The 20,865-nt window shown below is 36.0% G+C and overlaps 4 protein-coding genes across 4 annotated transcripts; 1 reads left to right on the top strand and 3 right to left on the bottom strand.

Moving 5' to 3' along the window:
* The first annotated feature begins 34 nt into the window (after positions 1-34).
* Positions 35-5,932, top strand: LOC21393532 (sodium/hydrogen exchanger 2). The gene is given in 16 exon segments (XM_024166210.1): positions 35-381; positions 694-1,027; positions 1,142-1,260; positions 2,437-2,534; positions 2,687-2,746; positions 2,826-2,872; positions 2,956-3,150; positions 3,236-3,282; positions 3,443-3,509; positions 3,656-3,756; positions 3,862-3,963; positions 4,111-4,139; positions 4,142-4,230; positions 4,314-4,376; positions 4,619-4,702; positions 5,249-5,932. Coding segments are annotated over 15 exon segments (1,623 nt in total). The 5' UTR covers positions 35-381; positions 694-853; the 3' UTR covers positions 5,597-5,932.
* Positions 5,933-6,317: 385 nt separating this feature from the next.
* Positions 6,318-9,077, bottom strand: LOC21393531 (FRIGIDA-like protein 1). The gene is made up of 3 exons (XM_010099051.2): positions 8,188-9,077; positions 7,588-7,763; positions 6,318-7,502 (listed from the first exon to the last, which is right to left on the bottom strand). The coding sequence occupies exons 1-3, from the start codon at positions 8,945-8,947 to the stop codon at positions 6,414-6,416; spliced, it is 2,025 nt and encodes a 674-aa protein (XP_010097353.1). The 5' UTR covers positions 8,948-9,077; the 3' UTR covers positions 6,318-6,413.
* A 2,012-nt stretch (positions 9,078-11,089) lies between these two features.
* On the bottom strand, positions 11,090-13,490 carry LOC21393530 (superoxide dismutase [Cu-Zn]). Its single transcript, XM_024166211.1, has 8 exons — positions 13,396-13,490; positions 12,668-12,756; positions 12,453-12,554; positions 12,227-12,322; positions 11,994-12,025; positions 11,817-11,892; positions 11,577-11,630; positions 11,090-11,451 (listed from the first exon to the last, which is right to left on the bottom strand). Exons 2-8 carry the CDS (start codon positions 12,741-12,743, stop codon positions 11,429-11,431), a joined length of 459 nt encoding a protein of 152 aa, XP_024021979.1. The 5' UTR covers positions 12,744-12,756; positions 13,396-13,490; the 3' UTR covers positions 11,090-11,428.
* A 2,533-nt stretch (positions 13,491-16,023) lies between these two features.
* LOC21393529 (coiled-coil domain-containing protein SCD2) lies at positions 16,024-20,767 on the bottom strand. Its single transcript, XM_024166221.1, has 16 exons — positions 20,471-20,767; positions 19,856-20,373; positions 19,687-19,762; positions 19,485-19,526; positions 19,135-19,197; positions 18,948-18,997; positions 18,836-18,863; positions 18,608-18,685; positions 18,414-18,524; positions 18,269-18,329; positions 18,028-18,135; positions 17,730-17,918; positions 17,574-17,615; positions 17,453-17,493; positions 17,055-17,181; positions 16,024-16,143 (listed from the first exon to the last, which is right to left on the bottom strand). Exons 1-16 carry the CDS (start codon positions 20,765-20,767, stop codon positions 16,025-16,027), a joined length of 1,950 nt encoding a protein of 649 aa, XP_024021989.1. The 3' UTR covers position 16,024.
* Between the last annotated feature and the right edge of the window lie 98 nt (positions 20,768-20,865).

Below are 20,865 nucleotides of genomic sequence, written 5' to 3'. Positions count from 1 at the left end.
TCTTTCCCTCTAATATTACCGTTTCCTCTTCTGTTTTCCTTTAACAGTTGTCTCACATTCTCTCTCTTCCTCTCTCTAGAGATTTCTGAATATCTCTGATATTTATAGAGCTTTCATTCGTCTTCAACTTTTTGCCCCTCCTTTCTTCTTATCGTGCCTTCCCGTTGCTCGAATTCCTGCACGTTCTTCGGAATTCAGAAGCCGAAAACGATTTTCGTATCGGTTGGATTCCTTTCCGAGGCTGAATTTTACGGTTGATCCAAATCTCGGAGCTATGTTTGACATTTGATCCTAGTTTTTATGGTGAATAGCTATTGATAAAGTGGATTTCGAAGCTCCGTACAGTTTCTTGTTTATTGCATGTCGCTTCGAATCGCCCTGGTAAGCAAATCATTTCGTTCCGTTCTTTTTTTCTCGCCTTGGGAATTGTTCGTTAGAATAGAACGGAGAGTTCTTCTCTGTTTGGTTGCCTGGAAAAGCGCGAGAAAGTTCTCGTCTTTGTTTCCGAAAGTTCTCGTTTTGCTCCCAATTTTTGAAATTGCATGGCTGTAAGTTTGATTCCACAGCAATTCTGTTTGGTATATTTTTTCAAAAACTTTTATTTTGCAATAAAGGGCTTTGTTTTTTTGGTTAATTTTGTTAATTATCAATTTCCAATCATGACATGCATGTTTTATTCACACTCTGATTCAGGATTTGTAGTGTTTTGGAGATTCAAAAGCTCTTGAAATGGACAGTTCGGAGACATAGATTCAGGAGATAAAAGAAATCTGAATCTCTTGTCTTTCAATCCTTATAACCTTTATTATCACGCTCATTGCAAATTGATTGGTTCGAAAAGAGGCGGGTAAAAATGACTGGAGTTTTGAGCTATGCCGTTTCAAGGTTACAAATGCTATCCACTTCCGACCACTCCTCGATTGTCTCTATGAACCTGTTTGTGGCTCTCCTTCTTGCCTGTATTGTGATTGGCCATCTTCTCGAGGAGAATCGATGGATGAACGAGTCGATCACTGCCCTCATAATCGTTAGTTCTTCTTAAAACTTGTGAAGAAAGCGTATGAAGATTGATATAGTTTGAATTTTTTGTGATTTCTGCTTTTGGTTAATTTGTGTTGGCTTTGTATTGGATTTTTGGCAGGGTGTGTGCACTGGAATTGTTATTTTGCTCATTAGCGGGGGAAAAAGTTCGCATCTTTTAGTTTTCAGCGAAGATCTCTTCTTTATATATCTCCTGCCTCCTATCATATTTAATGCAGGGTAATTTTTTTTTTTTTTTTCTGTCATGTTTATCTAGTTGTTTACTGAGTGGAGCAATCTCATAACTCATAATGGCTGCAATGGCTGTTATGAGGTTATCTCTTATCTACATTTAATTATCTGTTTCTTTTGCTTATTTGACAATTGTGCTATACATATGTTCCAAATTATAGGATTTCGTGCTTTCTACAACAATATATCAATGCGGTGCCATATACAATCCCAAATTTGGCATTTGGATTGGAAAACTATTCTCTAATGCGTTGATGCACTGCTATTTTTTGTGCTAAATTTGTCATAAAGTAGACAGTATGCATTGTATTGGCATTTGGTTGCTATGACGTGTTTGACATTTTATTTAATAATTACAACCTTGCTATTTTCAAGTTATTTAAAAATTATAAAAATTAAACTTTGCGAGTTCTAAAGCTTAAAATTTATGTCAAAAAATAGATGTAGCATTTGAGATAGATTATGCATTAGAGCTCTAATTTGAGCAACCTGTCAATAATACTGATTTTACTCTCTCTCTCTCTCTCTTTTTTTGTTTTTTGTTTTTTTTTTTGTGCGCCCCAATATCTCCATTTGCATCTGAGGTGACTTTAAATCACAATAGGTGGCATGTAATGCTTACTATGTAACTTACTGTTTTGTTTAACCAGAAAAAGAAACAGAAACTTACTGCTACCAAAGCTTTTTCTGCAAGAACTGAATAAGCTGTATCTTTCTGTTACATGTGGGAATCAGAAATGTGACCTTAGTTGGAGTCTTATGACCTATCAAAGTTTACTCTTTACTCTTCTCTTCTCTTTATTTATTTTTATTCTTTAGCAAGAGAAACAAATAAACAAGTGCATTTGATTTTTAAACTGCAGCAACAAGGCAAAGTACTCAAACAAGAGAAGTTGCTGACATTGGGAATGACCATCTTTGCATGTAATAATCTAATAGTTTGAAAATAAAATTTTATGTTGGCCAATCTCGTATCAACTTAAGCTTTTGAAAGATTTGGAAAGCTAACACGACTAATCCAAAACTTATTGTCATCTGCTTTTGTTTTTCCTGCAGAATAAACTCTCTTTCTATTAATTTTTCAGTCACGCGTCGATGATGAATTTCCAGTTTCTTCTATATTTTCATTTTGATGTATAATTTTGATCCTTTTCTCCATGCCAGGTTTCAGGTGAAAAAGAAGCAGTTCTTTGTTAACTTTATCACTATCGTGCTGTTTGGTGCTGTTGGTACATTAATATCCTGCACCATTATAGCTCTAGGTATATCTATCGTTCTGCACCTTCAGTCATTTGCTAATCTAGGAAAATTTGTGTGTTTGAACTAGTTGCAGTATGCGGGGCCCAATGGTGGGGAAATATGTTTATATAGATTGACTGGATGTCGCTTAGTAAAACTTGGATGCTTCTTGCAGGAGCTACACAGTTTTTCAAGAAATTGGATATCGGTACCCTGGATGTGGGGGATTATTTAGGTACCGACTTTTCCTTTTTCTTTGCTCAAGTATCACACCGATATTTGCTTTCCTTACACGTTTGATCTTCTGTTGACAGCTATTGGTGCTATATTTGCTGCAACGGATTCTGTGTGTACGTTGCAGGTGCGTATCAATAATACTGCACATAGTTGAACCAATTAAAATCCGTAACTTCTGTTATCTAAGGTTGTTGAGTGGTGATGCAGGTGCTTAACCAAGATGAGACACCTTTACTCTACAGTCTTGTTTTCGGAGAGGGTGTTGTCAATGATGCTACATCCGTGGTGCTTTTCAACGCGATACAGAACTTTGACCTTACTCGTATTAATTCCCAAATTGCTTTTAAGTTCATCGGAAATTTCCTATATTTGTTTGCCACAAGCACTTTGCTAGGAGTGTTCGTAAGTCACAGTCTCTTTCTCCTTCTAAATATGTAGTCATCATCGTGTATACCTATCTTGGTATGACTCTCACTTTTCCTTGCAGACTGGACTACTTAGTGCTTATATTATCAAGAAGCTCTATTTTGGGAGGTAATTTTTCAAAATGAAGATTTCAAATGTTGTTTAGTTCATCTGTTGTAATAATGTTTTAACTTGTGTTATGTGAAACAATTATTTTGATTTCTGTCAATATTCAAACCACACCAGTTACCAAAGTGGAAGTTTTATTAACTTAGTTTTCTGTATACAGGCACTCTACTGACCGTGAGGTTGCTCTTATGATGCTCATGGCATACCTTTCATATATGCTGGCTGAAGTAAGTTTCTTGTAGCTGCACCTTCTGAAGTTTTTTCTCTCTTCCCCACTATTTTCTTTTTTTTCTCCTGGGTTTGTTTTACTTGGAAAAAAAAATGTCGTATGAAGCAGTAACAATCAGGATGGTTTATTTGATGTGTTTTGCAGTTGTTCTATCTGAGTGGCATTCTCACGGTTTTCTTCTGTGGGATTGTCATGTCTCATTACACCTGGCATAATGTGACTGAGAGTTCAAGAATCACTACCAAGTACGTTTCCTAAGAAATCATTTTCCTTTAAGCTATTATTTCCATTGATACTGTCATATGAGACTGGTCAAGACACATTTTGAGTTTGTTATCCTATCATCGCAGGCACACATTTGCGACCTTGTCATTTGTTGCTGAGATTTTTATCTTCCTTTATGTTGGTATGGATGCCTTGGATATTGAAAAGTGGAGATACGTGAGTGATAGGTATGGTTACATTTTCTCAAACAATGTTATCACCTTATTCCTTCCTTTTATTATCAGAAACAGTAGAATACCATATCTTGGATACTTTGTCAAGTAAAGTTGCCTCCTAGCACTGCATATTGGTTTTGATCAATTTCACATTTGCAGTCCTGGAACATCAGTGGCAGTTAGTTCAATACTGGAAGAGCAGCATTTATTTTCCCCTTATCTTTTCTGTCCAACTTAGCCAAAAAAAATCCACATAAAAAAATCAGCTTGAGAGAGCAAGTAAGCGATCTGTTTTTGTAATAAGTTTCTTATTCTTTATAATCTAATGATCTCTTGAATGACAGAAGAAAATCTTCCTTTAGGTTATAATATGGTGGGCTGGTCTCATGAGAGGTGCAGTGTCTATGGCACTTGCTTATAATCAGGTAAGTTATTCACATAATTGTCAGAATCGAGGTCAAACTTATTTTAAATCAAATTTGAGCTTTCACATAACAGGAAAATTCTTCATATTATCTTATTTGTACGAGAAAAGATATGCAAAATCTAGAATAGAACTGCGCCATTTCTGAGATACATGTTAATGTTGAAGACATGTGAAACCTGGAAAAGATATGCAAACTCGCACTTATTCTACAGCTCTTAATTTTTTTTTTCCTGAATGCAGTTTACAAGGGCAGGTCATACTCAATTGCGGGCAAATGCAATTATGATCACCAGCACAATAACTGTTGTTCTTGTTAGCACAGTGGTGAGACATTCGTTTTTGTTTTTGTTTTTTTTTTTTTTTGGGGTGCGACTATTATAACATTGGCTAGTATAGATTTATAGGCCGTTTGAATTAAAAAATAAAAACCGTTTTTATATGACTTCAGTTTCAGTGATCCTTATACTGTGTGATTGCGCCTGACAATATGCTAGGAATTAGCTTTTCTCGTAGGTAATGAATAGATGGAGTATAGCTAGTTTGTCTTTCCTGTTAGGCCTGTTCAGCACTTGAGCTGTGAAGTATATTGGTTACCAAGAATTTAAAACTTTCCATTGAGTGTCCATGATTTTTGTTTTTTGTTTTTCCCTATCCAAGGTGTGTGTAATACAGACACATGTCATGTATATGGGATTAACAAGAATTCTCCAGTCCTCAGCGTCTCTCTTATTATGTAGAGTCTATTATTGGACATGGTGATGATTTAACTTTTATTTGATTGTACTTGGGTATTTGGTTCGATTTAACTTTTATTTGATTTTACTTATGTATTTGGTTTGATTTAACTTTTATTTGATTGATTGTGCTTAGGTTTTTGGTTTGATGACCAAACCTCTTATAAGGTTCTTGCTACCACATCCAAAACACACAACCAGTATGACCATATCTGATCCATCTTCTCCAAAATCTTTCCTTACGCCACTTCTTGAAACTGGGCTGGATTCAGAAGCTGATCTAGGTCTTGGTGGCCATGAGCATGATGTTCCCCGGCCTAATAGCATTCGTGCTCTGCTGACAACTCCAACACGCTCTGTTCATCGCTATTGGCGTAAGTTCGATGATGCCTTTATGCGTCCGGTATTTGGCGGCCGGGGTTTTGTTCCTTTTGTTCCTGGCTCACCAACCGAACGTAGTGCTCCTCCTGCTCAATGGGAATGAGGAAACAATGGAGCAAGTTGTAAAATAGTTGTGTATATCTTGTAAAATTCGAGTAATGCACGACTCTACAGAAACTTCCGAAAATTTTTGTTCATCTTTTGGGCGGTGAGAAGGCACTGTACCATATCTTATCGTCACTTTCATTCGTATCATGTATTTTGTATAGCTTTTTCGTTTGCCCCAAGCGACTAGAGGGGAATTTGTTTGATTCTCGCTGTCTTGTTGACAACTTAATTTCTCTCGAGTTTAATGTTTTGCATCTTATTTTTTCCCCAAAAAGTGTAACGTAACATTATAGTTGATGCGTTGTTTCCAGATTCATATCTTTATTGAATACTTAATTTGCAAGAATGTCAAAATTGCTCTAGCTTACACATTATATGAATTTAAATTACCGGTGTCTTTACATTATTGATATGCATGTTGTATACACATACTCGTATGCATGAGTAGATATGGATTACAGAAGTCGTTCTGCAGTTTCACAAAACACATCTGAAACGAGAGAGAGAGAGAGCATTTAATCCCGTGCCTTGGTCGCAGACTCGCACTTCACATGGATTAACATGCCCCAACGTGTTCAGTGTGACATACTTGTCTAAACAATATAAAACATTCATACCTCGTAAAACAGGAAGCAAAAGAAATAATTACTTCTACAAGTCATTTCCATGCCATGTATGGAATACACTTTCATTGACCAACAAATTCAATCCGAGAATGAAAGTAAAAAGGTTAAATTGTCTGAGAGCCCCTATGCACAATCGGCAACTACAAGTTTATTGGACCGAATTACAATAAAGAGTACCCAATGGAGCTAAAGGTAAAACACGTAGGGACGTTTGGACAGCGCTTCATGGCCATAGCCACTACTAGAAGACAAGGGCCTATCACCGTGTGTAGCTACCCTCAAAGGAGCCTTGGGGTGATTAGCGAGAAAACTATGTGGGCTTGCATTCGAATGGATGCTGATATGCTGAGAGGCTTCGGGTGACCCAAACTGCCCACTCCTTTCACTTGTTCCATACTGCTCAGCAGATGAGTTCAAATGTGCAGTGAGATGACCAGAGCTTGCCAATGCATAAAGGGTAGAGCTGATGTGATGAGGATCAAGGACGGAACCCGTCAAATTATAGGCTTCATGAGCTTGGCTCATGCGCTGGGTAGGGGAGGCCACCAAACCATGAGTACCAGGCTGTAAGCTTGGGCGTGTATTGAGAGGGGAGCGTGCCAAATTATGGTATCCAGATGAGTACTGTGTTCCTTGGCCCGTGTATAAATCTGCAGGCTGATAATGAGATGCTTTAGTGGAGTAAAAGCTGGAAGCAGCACCAAAAGATGTGCTTGGACCAGAAGCAGGAGCAGCAGCAGCAGCTGCTGTTGTAAGCAAGTATTCTGCACCTTCACGCTCAAGCATGCCCACCGGAACATGGTGCAGTGCATGGACCGCGGCTGCCCTAGTAGCAGGAACAATTGGAGAAGCTGCAGCTGGTGCAGCAGCCATCCGGACCGGTGGCATCAAGTATTCTGTCCTTTCACCCTCATATAAGCCTACTGGGTGATGATGCACGGTCTGGACTGTGGCTATTGCTCTAGAAGAAAGATTTGGCGCAACTGCCACTTGTGCTGTCCGTAGATTTTTATTTCTGTTCTGTGGATTTTTCATTTGAAATTTAGAATCAGGGAATGCACGTTTCTTTCCACTGACCTGCTGCGCTTGAGCCTTGGGACCGGGAGCCTTCTGCTTTGCATTCTTCTCCTTTTCTTTCCTCTCATATTTCTGCTTTCTCAGCCACTCAACACGTTCTTTAAGTTCCTCAGGAGAGTATTCAGATTCAAGCTTGTATTCTTCAATGCACCTTATTACGCCTCTCAGAGCAGCTATTTCTTTGTTTGCGGCATCATCCTGCACATTTCATAACGAAATTCAGTATAAAACAAAATAAGAAGTTGGGTGTGAATTTAGGACGACTAATGTGCAATAAACATACCTTTTCTTTAGGAGAACTATTGTTCTTTTTCCAAATAGTCCTAGCAGCCATCTTGACATCCTTCAAATGATCTTGAAGCAAGGGTACTGGTGGGAACTTGTCAACCAGTTCAAATGCATAAATAAATCTAACAGCCTCAAGGTACTTCATCCGTGAGATAAGATTCTGGATAAAATCTGACACCAAAAAAGATTAATCAAAAAGATTAATCAAAAAGATTGCAAGTTTCCCCAGACTGCCCAAATCAAAATAGTCATACAGAATTATTCTTCTTCCTATTACAGACGTTTTACAAAAACTGCGAACTCCACTACCGGGTATCAGGTAAGCATCGCTTGTCAAAACTGAACATCGAGTCAAGAACTAATGTCACATATGATCATACAAACCAACCCACCCAATTCAAATTTTTCGAAAATCCGTACTTTCTAAATCACTATGGAATCAGAACACAAAAGGTTAACCAACCAAGAATCAGATTTCTACAACTAACTACATACTCTACTCAGGGAAACACTCTACATTTTGATCATTATACCAAAAGAAAGAATTGACTATTATCTAACAAAATAATTTAATTATTTGTTATCCAAAACTCACCAGAGGCCTTATCAGACAAACCCAACGACTTAAACAACTCCGGAGCCTGCCTACGCTGCACAACATTGCCAACAAGACTCAAAATCTCATCCCTATCGTACTCGCCAACCAACTCATAAACAACCAAAAGCATCAAAAACCCAAAAACCTCCATGGAATTCCCCATCTCCAACTTTATCTTCGTCTTCCACACAGACGCAAGCTTAGACGCCGCTTCCCTAACTTTATTTTTGATCAAAGGCCTCACCTTGATCATCTCCTCCAACAAAAGCAAGCAACTTCTCCTCACCGCGCTGAGCTCGGAATCAACAACCCCCGCTTTCGCCTCCGCAGGGTAAAACCCTCCAATGGCGTCGAGAACGAGCTTTCCGGAATCCTCCGCGGCCTTTAGCGCATTACGAACGTCGTCGCGAATCGAATCGTGCTCTTTCAACTGCGCTTTCAAGTGGATTACCAGTTTCTTCCCGTCGTGAATCGGAATGGAATTGGAATGCGATTGTTCGGGCTTGGATCGCGAATCGGCGGGATTGGAAATGGAATTAGGTTTGGACGGGGAGAATTGGGGATTTAGGAGGTCGTAGAGTTTGGCTTGAATGGATTGGAGGTGGTCCTCGAGGTCCTGCCATTGGAGGGTGAAATTGGCGACGGCGGAGGCGTGGTTCTTGAGGAGATTGAAGGCTTTGCGGATTTGCTGTCTGTTTGAGCCGGAAATTTCGAGCGACGGCGACGGCGAGATTTTTTCGACGGCGGTGGCCGACATGGTGGGGCTGCCGCGGAATGCGAAGAGGAAAGAGAGGAATTCGAAGCGGCCAAAGATTGGGTCCTAGGTGGCGGTTACTGCTTGCTTTAACCCACGCAGATCCAAAATAATAATTACCCAAAGACTTTTGACGAGAAAAGGGATGATTTCTTTTTCTTTTTCTTTTTTTCTTTTTTTAATCAATTTGTTGGAATGGCGTTTTACACGACAGACGGTGTACTTGACGAAACCTTGTTCCTCGTTTGGTTAGGGTGAAAAAGAGAATGGGAAGAAAATGTGAAGGAAAATAAGTGAGTTGATTTTTTTTTTTATATGTTGTTTGGTATAATAGGAGAAATATGTAATATAGTTGTTGACGGTAGAAATTTGACAACAAGAATATATTAAATTAAAAGATAGATAACGTGATTTTTGGTAATTTAAAAAGCGATTAAGAAAGATTAAGAAAAATCAAAAAATAAGAATACACATATTTATAGTGGTTCATCATTTGTTCAAGAGCTACATCTACTGTGAGTATGAGAGAAATTCACTGTGTTCTAAAAAATATGATTACAGAATGTCTCCATAAACTTGTCCTTTCTATATATATACCCCCTGCAATCTCTGTAATTTCCCTTATTCTATTCTGAAATATTTTTCCCATTTTTTTAGATAATATCCCTAGTTGGTTAGGATTTATGTCAATTAGCAGGATTTTCTCACCTACTTCCCCACTTATTTCGTTTATTTTAATTACAAGTCACAAGTCTCGGGGCATGCCACGTATCTCTCTCGATCTGCGTGAACTCAACTTCCTAGGCGCTCTTAGAGCCATCTCTGCTCACAACTGATGGTGCGGTTGACCTCTTATTTTTCTCGACACCTTAAAGCGATCGACCGCCTTCGTACACTTTTCGCTTTACTTGTGTTCTACTCTCAAGAGAACTCTCGTCTAACATGACAGTTAGGGCAAAGTTGTCTCCGATCATTAGATGTCCTTATTTACTGCACATAAAGGATTATTAGAGTTTGAAATTTTTGCCGTACAAGTTACAACAATAGAAAAAGATTATTTTACTAATATTTTATATTAATTTAGTTTTAAAATGGGGATAAAAAAGTTATTTTAATCATTAATGGGTAGATAATTTTTTGAGAGATAAGAATCGGTCTGTCTCACTATATTGTTTATCCACCATATTTTCTTTTCTTCTCTTTTCTTTTTTATCAAACAACCTACTCAATCATTTTTCATCTAATAATCTCTCCATTCCTCTTTTCCATCATACCAAATATAGGCTTAGAGATTGTTTGTTTTATGAGTTCAATGAGTCTGTTACAGTATTTTTCTCTCACAAAAAATTTAAATTTTAAAATTAAAATTAAAAATCACCAATTTAAACGCACAAACTAAACGCACCCTTAATATATTAGAAAAGGAAATTGTGAAATAGATAAAGAAATAATAAAAGTGCATGTCGTTTTCTTTAGGAAGCGACATAAAAGGTACGTTTAGAATTAATTTTTGTTTATTTTTAAAAATATTTTTGCACATCTTTTAAGATACGAAAATAAAAATGATCTACAAATCGTTTTTGTTTAGTAAATGTTTTAAAAATGAAAACGCAAATAAAAAACAATGAGAAGTTTTTGAAAAAAAATTTAAAAACTGTTAAAAATTATTTTATTTTTTCTATTTTCATTTTTTAATATTAATCAATAATATTATAATATATTAATTAATAATTATGACCAAATATAATTTTACTTTTTTATTATACTCAACAATTTTTTTAAAAAATTAACCAAATATAATTTTCAAATCAATCACAAAATAATTCTCAAAATAATCTCATTTTTACTTTTATATTAAAAACAAAACCAGTTTAAAAAATTACAAAAAGTCGAAAAAGTTAAAAAAAAAACTGATTTTTAATGAGAAACGACACGACTCTTTAAGGCAGTTTAATTAACAAGCAATGGTGTCAGTTCATACTTCATACATGAGTAATCATGTCAGCTTAATAAAAAAATAAAGAGTTCTCAACGAGGTTTTTCTTTTTCTTTTAACAAAGAAACTTAACCATGTTTTTAAATTTTTGCCATATAAATAGCTTTCATATCCATCTATTTGTTGGTATCATTTTTCTACAATTTTTGTGAATTTAATCACATTAGTCATTAATCTTGATCTTTGGGGCAGACCATCTCATTCTGTCAAGTGTCAAGTTTTAGTACTTGGAGAAACTTATCGCCAAAAAATAAAAAGAAAAAAGAGATAAAAACAAACAAAAGTATGCGGAGTCAAATCACTCTTATGCTAAGAAACGCAGTCTGCACAGAAGCAAAGTATGATCTAACAACAAAGCGCAGAACAGATTCAACCCAATATACTGCCTTTCCTCTTATTCAGATACTCAGAAAAGTTTTGGTCTTTTTCCTTCTTCAAAGTAGATTGGAACATGTAAATATCCATATCCAAATCCACGGTGCTCATGTTTATCCTTGCAGACCAATAATACCTGCATAAAGAAAAAAAGAGTTAACAAAAAAGGAGACTCGCATTAAAAGAAATTCAAATTATTAGACTTTACATAGAAAAATGTATTTAAATTCCATTTCACCGAAACTGAGCGAATTAACTTACCGCAAGCAACTCTGCCGCCAGCATTTCCAGTGGTCTTGCTCAGCTCATGTCCTCCTGGCCATTAAAAGCAAAATGCATATTGGGTTTAGATAAGAAATGTCAATTGAGGCTCAAAATGGGTGAAAGATTATAAGCATTCATCAAAGGCCGTCCATGGATGAATAAATCAAGATAATTTTGCACATAAACCACTTGAGCAGGCTGAGTTTGGATAGGGATCACCAAGACTCAAGAGATTACCTCTGCCCAAGTCATCAGGATCCCCATGGACGACGACAGCACGGCCGATGATGGAGTGTGGTCCAGAGAGAGGAATCTGCAAACAGAATTGAATACTTAGGCGGTAAACTTCAATTAGGCAGCATAAAAAATATATCACAACCCGTTTGGAATGGATAGGAAAAGAAAGAAGATTACTTGCTTGTCAACAATTGTGACGGTAGCAGTTCCTGAAACAAACAAGCATAGGAAAGAATTATGATTTAATAGTCGGAACAAACTTTCTCACAAAACAAGTAAACAAATGCTCAACTCTCAATACAATCTACAAATGGTAGAAGGATAAATTGCAGGAAAAAAAAAACACCAAAAACATTTCATTAAAAGTGGTAATGAACAAACGGAAAAGGGGCAAAAAAACTCTCGCATACCGTCATCACCAGCGGTGATGTTTCCGAGGTCACCAGCATGACGATGCTCATCTTCAGGGGCACCATGGTCTTTGCTAGCTGGGTTGAAGTGTGGTCCTGCAAGAAACTTGAAAATTAGAGAGATCAACCAAGAAATAATGGCATTCTACTATTTATAGTTTCCCAACTGCATCAAATTATTTATCTTAAAGCGATCAAAATCAGATCACAGTATATCAAACTATACCAGTTGAGAGGCAACCATTGGTTGTGTCCCCAAGAGCATGGACATGGAAACCATGAAGCCCGGGCTTAAGGCCGCAAACGTTTCCAGTCACGGTGGTAGGACCTAAAAAATAAAAATAAAAGAATTGCAAACATGAATATCATCAGTTTAAACCAGTAAATCGTCAAGAAATATATTGAACATATTCAAGTACGAGTATGAGCATTTGTAGTTACCATCTCCTTCCTGGGTGAAGTAGATAGTTCCAGTGACGCCCTCACTAGATGCAAGAACAGCAACAGCTTTTCCCATCGTCCTCTGTGATCTAAACAAGATAGCTAATTAGAAAGACATCTAATGTGTCCAACTTTTGGATAGAACAAAATTTCAAATTTTATCGTTTGAGAACTGCAAAATGCTTGATTTAGGAAAATTAAGCATAGCTGATATTAACAGGTTTTCCAGTATAATAAAAGCAAAGAATCGTGTAAGATTAAAAATCAAATCTTATGAAGAAACCCAACGTGGGTTTCACCAATTCACTCCAGTTTTCACCAAATTCACAATCTATATTGTCATGATTTAAAAAAAAATCTTTTTTTTTTAATTTTCTTTTAACAATCTCAGTCCAAACGAAGATCACCTCACTGTAAGCGATCTATGAGCAATAATATATTCCGGAAAAAGAGAAATAAAGAAACAAATACAAATAAATAATTAAAAAAAAACAACATCGGTGTATTTTGCATTAAAAAGGGAAGATCTTTAAAGATCAACAAGAAATGAAGCTGAAAACCCCAGAAAAAATAAGAAAAAAACCAACATAATTAAGCACTTCTTACACAGTCCAGATCAGAAAACTAAAACCCACATAATAAAAGAAGCGAGGAAAAATACAAAAAAAAAATATAGAAAAGAACAGAATCTAAGGTGATCAAGTAAGGATAGAAGAAAATAAGCTCACCTCAGAACACCCCCCCAAGGCAGAAAAATGAAATTAAACAAGAAAAAGGGTTTTCGGGTAAAGGGAAGAGTAAACTGTACTCTGATGGGTTTGGCCGATTTTATTTTATAGCAGAAGGTGTGACCAAGGGCTGAGCAAGGGAGTGACTTTAGTTAGGCTTCGTTTGGTTGAAAGGATAGTTAGGAAAGAAAGATAGTTTAGTTCATTAATTTGAGTTTTTAATTTGAGTTGACATATTATTTTATATGAGGGTTTTTTACTGTAATAAAAAATTAGATATAATTATTTATGAGAGATTTTTATTATAATAAAATTTAAATTTTAAACTTAAATCGATAAAATGAACGAGTTCTATAATAATCATTTATTATGTTTAACAGAAGAAAAGAAAATTAAAAGAATAGATGAATGAATATATATTTAATTATTAAATTATCTTTTTCTATCAAATTTAAATAAAATTTTTAAAGAATAAAATAGTCTTTTCAAATCTTTAATGAATGAATTATGTGAATCACTTCATAAGCAAAGGGATGCAAAATAGGGGACCCAATGGATTGAGTCTCTCTACCTCTCCTCCCATTTCCTCTCTTATTCCAACCAAACAAGAGATTTATGTGAAGTTTATTTAAATGACTCATCCTCATTTTAAATTATAATTTTTAATTTTTTATAATATTTTTTTCTCATAAAAAATTTAAATTTTAAAAATTAAAATCATAATTTTAAATTTATAAACCAAAAGACTCTCCTTCCATCCAATCAAACACACTCTTAGAAAGAGATAGGAGCATCTGACTGTCCTGTTATTCTAGATTTTTCCAACCACCTACCCACCAGAGTTGGGGGTGTTTATTGTCATTTCATATTCACAGTAGTGTGGTTGAGGGAGAGGCTATGAGTTAGTGGGCTCTAAACTGGGTTGAGACCCATTCAAGCCTTAGCCCAAATCTTGTTGCCAGGAGTCTAACTCTTAAGAAATTGGTAAATTATGATATCGTTTATTTCACCGATTTGAGTTTTTAGTTCTAGATTTTTATAGAAATTTTTTTTTAAAAAATGTCATATTTAATTTTTTTTTATTACAGTAAAAAACTCTCAGAAAATATCACATCTCAACTCAAATTGAAAACTCGAATCCGCGAAGTGAACGAGACCTATAGAAATACCACTTTTAGAATGTTGACGTATTTAAAAAAAAAATTAGAAAGTTGCTATAAAATAGTATAATTTACATAAAGAGATGGAGATTTAAATCATCTGTCTAATTTGGTGTTTAGAATTGTTTCTAATTAATCACATTATTTTTTTAAAAAAATAAATATCTTTTTAATTAACTTTTCTTTACTTTTGATATTTAAATCCATCATACTACGTGTAATAATTTAATTGATTAGACATCAATTGAGATACTAAAAATTAGATAGGTGAGTTGAGTATGAGAGATAGTATGTGAGAATAGAGATGGTATGTGGCAATAGCTAGACTCTATTGGTATGTTTACCAACTCATAATCGGATAAGTGAGACTGCATGTATTTTAGGTGAAGGAAAATGGTAATTTGTATTAGTATTTTAATGAATGATTTATGTAACGTGGATTTTAGGATTTGGCATGACATTCTTTCAATAAAATTTTTTAAAAAAATTAATGACTAATGTGGTTGCAGAATTAAGGACAAAATTGGTGGATATGCACTTTCAGGGGAAAAAAAGAAAAGAAAAAAAAAAAGAAAAGGTGGGTGTGGTGGCCTTGGTCTATCTATTTTGGTGGTCAAACAAACCGTGCATTGAAACATTACTTATGGTCGATGAGAACAAGGATGAGACCAAAAACACACCTCATTAAATTTACTCAAACAGCAAAAACAAGGCTCATTTGATTTGGTTGTGTAATTGTGGTGATAGGGGTCAATTTATTAGACAAACGACACCAATCTGACGCTGTTTTTGCACTTAAAATTGACTTCGGCCAAAGACTCTATCAAGAAGTGCGTTAATGCCATCTACCTTTTCATCGCACTCGTTACTTACTTACCACTCACTAGCATAATAAACCTTCACAAAACTTGATCAAATGGGCAAAAGGTTATTAAAGAGGGATGGAGCTATGAATTATTAGCTATGATGTGATACTTATTTTTAACTGACTCGATTAGATAATTGATTATGAAATTGCCTAGTGTCTTTAAATATTATTATTGTTAATTTTTGATCTTGAGCAACGTGGTTTAGCTGTCAAATAAATTGTTATCCAATTCACATAGACTATTATGCTAAGTTCTTATATAGTAAATATGCAATTTTTATGAGTGCACGTTTTAATATTGCAAGTGTTATGCAGTTGGATAAGAGAAATGGATAATGGATGTGTCAATTATCAAAGAAATGATATTGATTGAGATGAAATTGTCATAAACTACACAACAGAAGCAATTGAGAGTAATGAATTTTGATCAAATAAGCTACATTGGAAATCTCTCTTACAAATTGAAAATAGCCACTTTAACACCAGATTTTTTTATTACACTAGAAATTCTACTTGCAAAATCTCAGCCCGGTGAAAATAGTAAAAAAAAAAAAACATGAAACAAACATCACGGAGAAATTTCACAGTGAAAATCTGCATATCAGAAGTCAGACTGACTCTGTCTTTTGCGGTTGGTGTCCAGCTCAAGCTCTTTCCGAGATTCTTCCCATAATTGGTTTTCAATGCCGAACTTCCTTAGCTCTATCAGGCCACGCTCAACTGTATTAAAGTAGTCAAACAAGGTAAGGTAAATATTGTCCAGATGTTACGGATTAAACGCCCTAATCTTTTATTAACGAAAAAAAAAAAAAATTTGTTAGGTCCGTTTTTTTCATACTCAACGACTCCCTCTTTGATGATGTCGCCGTTGCTTAGAATTTTCTTAGAAAGCTTGATCAGCGAGCATCACTCGACTTGACGGTTTCCTCCCGAAACTAAAGAAATCTTCTCCCGAAGAACCAATTTAAAAGTGTTCTTACAATCCGTCGCAACACATCAAGCGAATCTTAACATTACAATCTCATACTCACATGAACACACACAACTTTTTCTGTATTTAGCACATATTCTTCACCTCACGTTCTTTTTAACATCAAAACCCTCATGCCACTGTATATACCATCACAGAATCTCACCCCTCAAACATCCACGATAAGCACATCCAATCATGGTAATATCTCCTCCATTCACACCATAAATCAGGTCACCAACCCCAATGACAATAAGAAGACAATCATTCCCAATATTTTTCACAATTCTTTCCTTAGAAGAGCCAGCCATAATGCTCCAGAAAGTTCACTCTTGATTTTCAGCCAATAAACATGACAATCAAACTTTCTTTAAGAGGACTATCAATTTACAATGCCAACCAATTTACCAAAAATAAACTAACACAAAAAATGCACTAACAAAAATAAAATAAGATAAAACAACTATATAGACAATTAATATTTATGTCCACTTTCAGTTGTCGTAGGACATGACATTACAAGAGAACCACACACCTCACGCCTCTCTAGTTCTAATCGGATTTCCAAAACTGGCACGCCATAACATTATGTGTAATTAGGATAACTTAAATACATGTTGAAAAGATTGATTCGTATAATAACAAAAAGAGAGAATTATACCATCGACAGCGTCATGTGAAGTTGGCGGCTTGGTATTGTGGTTGACCCAGAACTCCAGACGCTCCTCTGATACATCTGGTTCCAGTCCATGGTTTTTGGCTCTTCTCCAAAAATATGTAAGCCAAGCCTACAAAATAAAATCACAAAATAAGAAGCTTCAACTTTAAGAATTTGGTATAAAAGTATATAAGGATTTGTGTCATGTTCGTGACTCGTTACAGTATTTTTTCTCACAAAAAATACACGTAAATCGAGAATAATTATGAATCTATCAACTAAACGTCCTCCTAATGATTCTAACTTGAGCAAGCAACATGTTACAATGGAAGATATGACTCCAATTTATTAGATTTTTTCATGGTTTAGACTTTAGATCACTTTGAGTAGTGCTATGGCACCTGCTTAAATAGTACATCGTCCGACTCCTCTTTGCTCAATTCTGAAAGCAAAAGTGCATGCCGTGTTAGAGGATAGATCACAAAAAAGAATATCATTTTTATCAAATTTTGTTAAACATACCAAATGCTTCAAACTGTCCTTCAATAGGTAGTTTCAAGTCATCTACACACCCATAAGCTGAAAGGAGAAAAAAAGGGTAATGCAACTAGTATTGATACACTATTTTCAGTACATGAATAAAGAACTTGTTTGAAAAAATTGCATATATGACTTCACCTGACAAACCAGATCTGATCGCATTTAAGCGTCGACTTAGGGCCATTGCAAGCGCCACGGCATCCTCTACCTTTAAGGAAGCCAGTTCCCTCATGCCTTTCTCAACTAAAAGCATATTCTCAATGTTCACATCCCCAGAAAGTTTATTCAAGTCTCTTGGGTCACTCTCTATTTCCTCTAAATCATTGTCTTCTAATCACCATTTGATGACCAAAAAAAAAAAAAAAGATCAATTATCATCAATAACAGACAAATACCAGAATAAACATACAGAAAAGAAATCCAAGTGGAGTCTTACTTTTCTCTTCCTTGGCCTTTTGTCCAGCAGATAAGACAACTTCAACAGGTAAAGGGGCTAAAGATGACCAGTATTCATATCTTGCCTTGGCAATCTCAGCATGGATACCTGCCAAAAAGAATTGAAGTGCCCAGTGAACGTCATAAATTATAAACTACAAAAGTAGCAAAAAGGAATTTTCTTTTATTTTTTATTTTTTATTTTTTTTTGGTTAAAAAACAACAAGTAATGTAATTCCTACCATGTTCAACACATAAACTCCAATATCGAGCAAGCCAACACCTCTTTAGAACAACTTCTTCCTAAGATCAAAACTGGAAATCATATCAGACATGTAGATGCATAAAGATGGAGTCTGCAAATATAAAAACTAAAAGTATACAGACCATCTCTTCCTTTGTCAGAATCATTCTCTGGGTTGCAATTTGAAGTGACTTCAGTTCTCTCTCAGCTTCATGGAGGTTCTCTAGAGCAGATGTTGCCTCATCCCTCGCCGTCTTAACTCAAAATTCCACATGTTTGTAAAACAGCTTTAGAAAAACCAGTAAGATAACAAAATATGTAAAATTTAGTTGGATACCTCAGCTTCTGTCCTAAGTGTAATAATCTCGCTGTTTAGACCGTTTCTAGCGGTTTGTTCCGCAACCCTTAAAGCAGCCTGCAAAGAGAGTCCTCTTGAATTGCAGTTCAACACAATTGCATAAAAGCATAGAGAGCACAAGACTATCTATTTATGGTTTTTTTTTCTTTCTTTTTTTCCTTTTTAACAACAAGCAAAGCAGAGAGAAACATAAGCGTGTGTACAAACCTCCCTTTGCTGTAGGGCTGCCTCTTTTCTGAATAGTAAAACAAACAAAAGAAGAAAGTTAGCATAAAAAAGGACACAATTTAAGAAGTCCGCGGACGTTGAAGAAGCATGCCTGCTTAGAAGACGGGCTTCTAAAGTTACACCTTCCCCAAGAGTAGCAACCTAAAAGAGAAGGAAAAAAAACGTTGGAAAGGAAGAAAAATCCCAGTACTATTATTTTTATTATTACTTTTCTAATGTTGTCTTGTCAAGTTGATATAATAAGGCTAAGGGGTGTCATAGAAAGTGTAGACGGTTACCTGTTTCTCGAGCTGTCGACCTCTTGCCTCTGCGTCCTCGCACCTCTCTTCTGCAAGTCGAAGCTGGGGAGGCACATATCAAAATGGAGTTCCAAAAAATCACAAGGTAAACGTATCTATTTGTCTAAAATTCGGTGAATTTAAGGTGCTGCAATAGCTATATTCTTGATATAAGATTGATTACATCTTTTGGATATGGCTGTTGCAGCACTTCTCATTGGGAACTTAAAGAGAAGGAAAAACATTATTCATGCCCTTCACAGAAGAAAGATATTAGATAAATAAGTCAAGGTTAATCTACCAAGGATTTCATACACATGAAAATTACTTCAAAAATTTTTTGGCATCACCTTTTCAAGTAAGCTTTCATTTTCTTCCTGTAGCATATCAAGCTGCAATGAAACCAAACCTTGGTAAAATATTGAAATAAAGCCTCTTAACCTAAGGAGAGTGAAGCTTGAAACTGCACCAACTTGAGAAAGTTGATATGGTTTCAAACAAGTCGCCTATATCAACATGATCTTGCCATCATGGAACTTTTATTGGACATACCTCATCTTGTAAAACCGAAGAAGAACGTTGGTTGCCGGTTTCTCTCAAATTCATACTTAAATCTAGTGACAGCCTGCTCATTAACCAGAACTTATTAAAACAATGGCCTAATAATGAATTTTGAGGTTTTAAAAAAGAATATAGTTCCATAGAAGATGGACAAGGATACCTTTTTTCTCTTGCAACGTGAACATCTGAGGAAATCGCGGGAGAGGGTGGCTTAAGCGAGATTGGAACACTAGCTGGAACCATGGAAACTGTCTTAATTCCTAAATGAGGAAGGCTAACTAACGAAGAACGAGCAGAAGGGGGTTGTTCAATGGAAGACTGAGATGATAATCGCAAAGATGTCGTTGAACGAGCAGACTTTGGCTGCTCATTAGGATTGTTTTGCTGCGATGTTCGAGTAGCTGTAGCCGAATAACTGGATGGAGATTGTCCAGAAGAGTTTGGAGACTGCAATCGTCGAATATTAGGAGCCACGGAATATGCTGATTGAGGCTGTTCGACAGAGTTTATGGACTGCAAAAGTCGAGTTCCACTAGCTGAAGTTGAAAGACCCGATGATGATGATTGGGGTGATGATGATACTTTCTCTAAATTGTTTAGAGATGATGATGATGATCTAGGACCAGGAACTGCTCTTGTTGAAGAAGATTGATCTTGATTATTAACACAACGAAGAGACTAACAAACACAAACATCGAAAAAAGATAAGCATAATGTGATGATCATAAACCAGATTAACATCATGCGGTATTCCATTTAGGCCACTCAGTAATACCATAGGAGAGCGAGATCTAATAGCCCTGCCACCACCTAGTCCGAGGCTTCTTGTGCCACCATAATCATACAAAAGATCATCCTCTTCATCATCCTCGTCTGCAGCCTGGTGTGCCATGACATGCGCCAGCCTCTGCGCTGCAGCTTTTGCATTCTGCGCCTTCCTGGCATTGGCCAAGCCAGTCGTCGAGCCCATCCTAGTGTGGCGGTTCAGAGGCGATGCCATTGGCGACGAGGGTGTCACCGGCGTTCCCGTGTTGCTGTTCTGCTTGGCATAAACTTGTCTTGTTCTATCCATAGCCAAATACTAATTGAGAGAAACAAAAAAGGAAGGAAAAGAAGTATTAAAAAGAAAAAAAGAAAAAAAAAGAGTTGAAGTTGATCAATAATATCTAT

This window comes from Morus notabilis, unplaced genomic scaffold, assembly GCF_000414095.1.
Source record: "Morus notabilis unplaced genomic scaffold, ASM41409v2 Scaffold724, whole genome shotgun sequence".
Lineage (NCBI taxonomy): Eukaryota > Viridiplantae > Streptophyta > Magnoliopsida > Rosales > Moraceae > Morus > Morus notabilis.
This window is presented reverse-complemented; position numbering and strand designations above follow the sequence as displayed.

Excerpts from the sequence above, each read along its gene's own strand:
- LOC21393529 (XM_024166221.1), bottom strand. The coding sequence starts at position 20,767 with ATGGATAGAACAAGACAAGTTTATGCCAAGCAGAACAGCAACACGGGA. Across the intron at positions 19,527-19,686 it reads CTTCGGTTTTACAAGATGAG|CTTGATATGCTACAGGAAGA; the intron begins GTATGTCCAATA and ends GTTTCATTGCAG. Across the intron at positions 18,998-19,134 it reads GTCGACAGCTCGAGAAACAG|GTTGCTACTCTTGGGGAAGG; the intron begins GTAACCGTCTAC and ends CTTCTCTTTTAG.
- LOC21393531 (XM_010099051.2), bottom strand. The coding sequence starts at position 8,947 with ATGTCGGCCACCGCCGTCGAAAAAATCTCGCCGTCGCCGTCGCTCGAA. Across the intron at positions 7,764-8,187 it reads TTTGTCTGATAAGGCCTCTG|ATTTTATCCAGAATCTTATC; the intron begins GTGAGTTTTGGA and ends TTTTGGTGTCAG. Across the intron at positions 7,503-7,587 it reads ATAGTTCTCCTAAAGAAAAG|GATGATGCCGCAAACAAAGA; the intron begins GTATGTTTATTG and ends TGAAATGTGCAG.
- LOC21393530 (XM_024166211.1), bottom strand. The coding sequence starts at position 12,743 with ATGGGAAAAGCTGTTGCTGTTCTTGCATCTAGTGAGGGCGTCACTGGA. Across the intron at positions 12,323-12,452 it reads CAATGGTTGCCTCTCAACTG|GACCACACTTCAACCCAGCT; the intron begins GTATAGTTTGAT and ends AGTTTCTTGCAG. Across the intron at positions 11,452-11,576 it reads TGGCGGCAGAGTTGCTTGCG|GTATTATTGGTCTGCAAGGA; the intron begins GTAAGTTAATTC and ends TTCTTTATGCAG.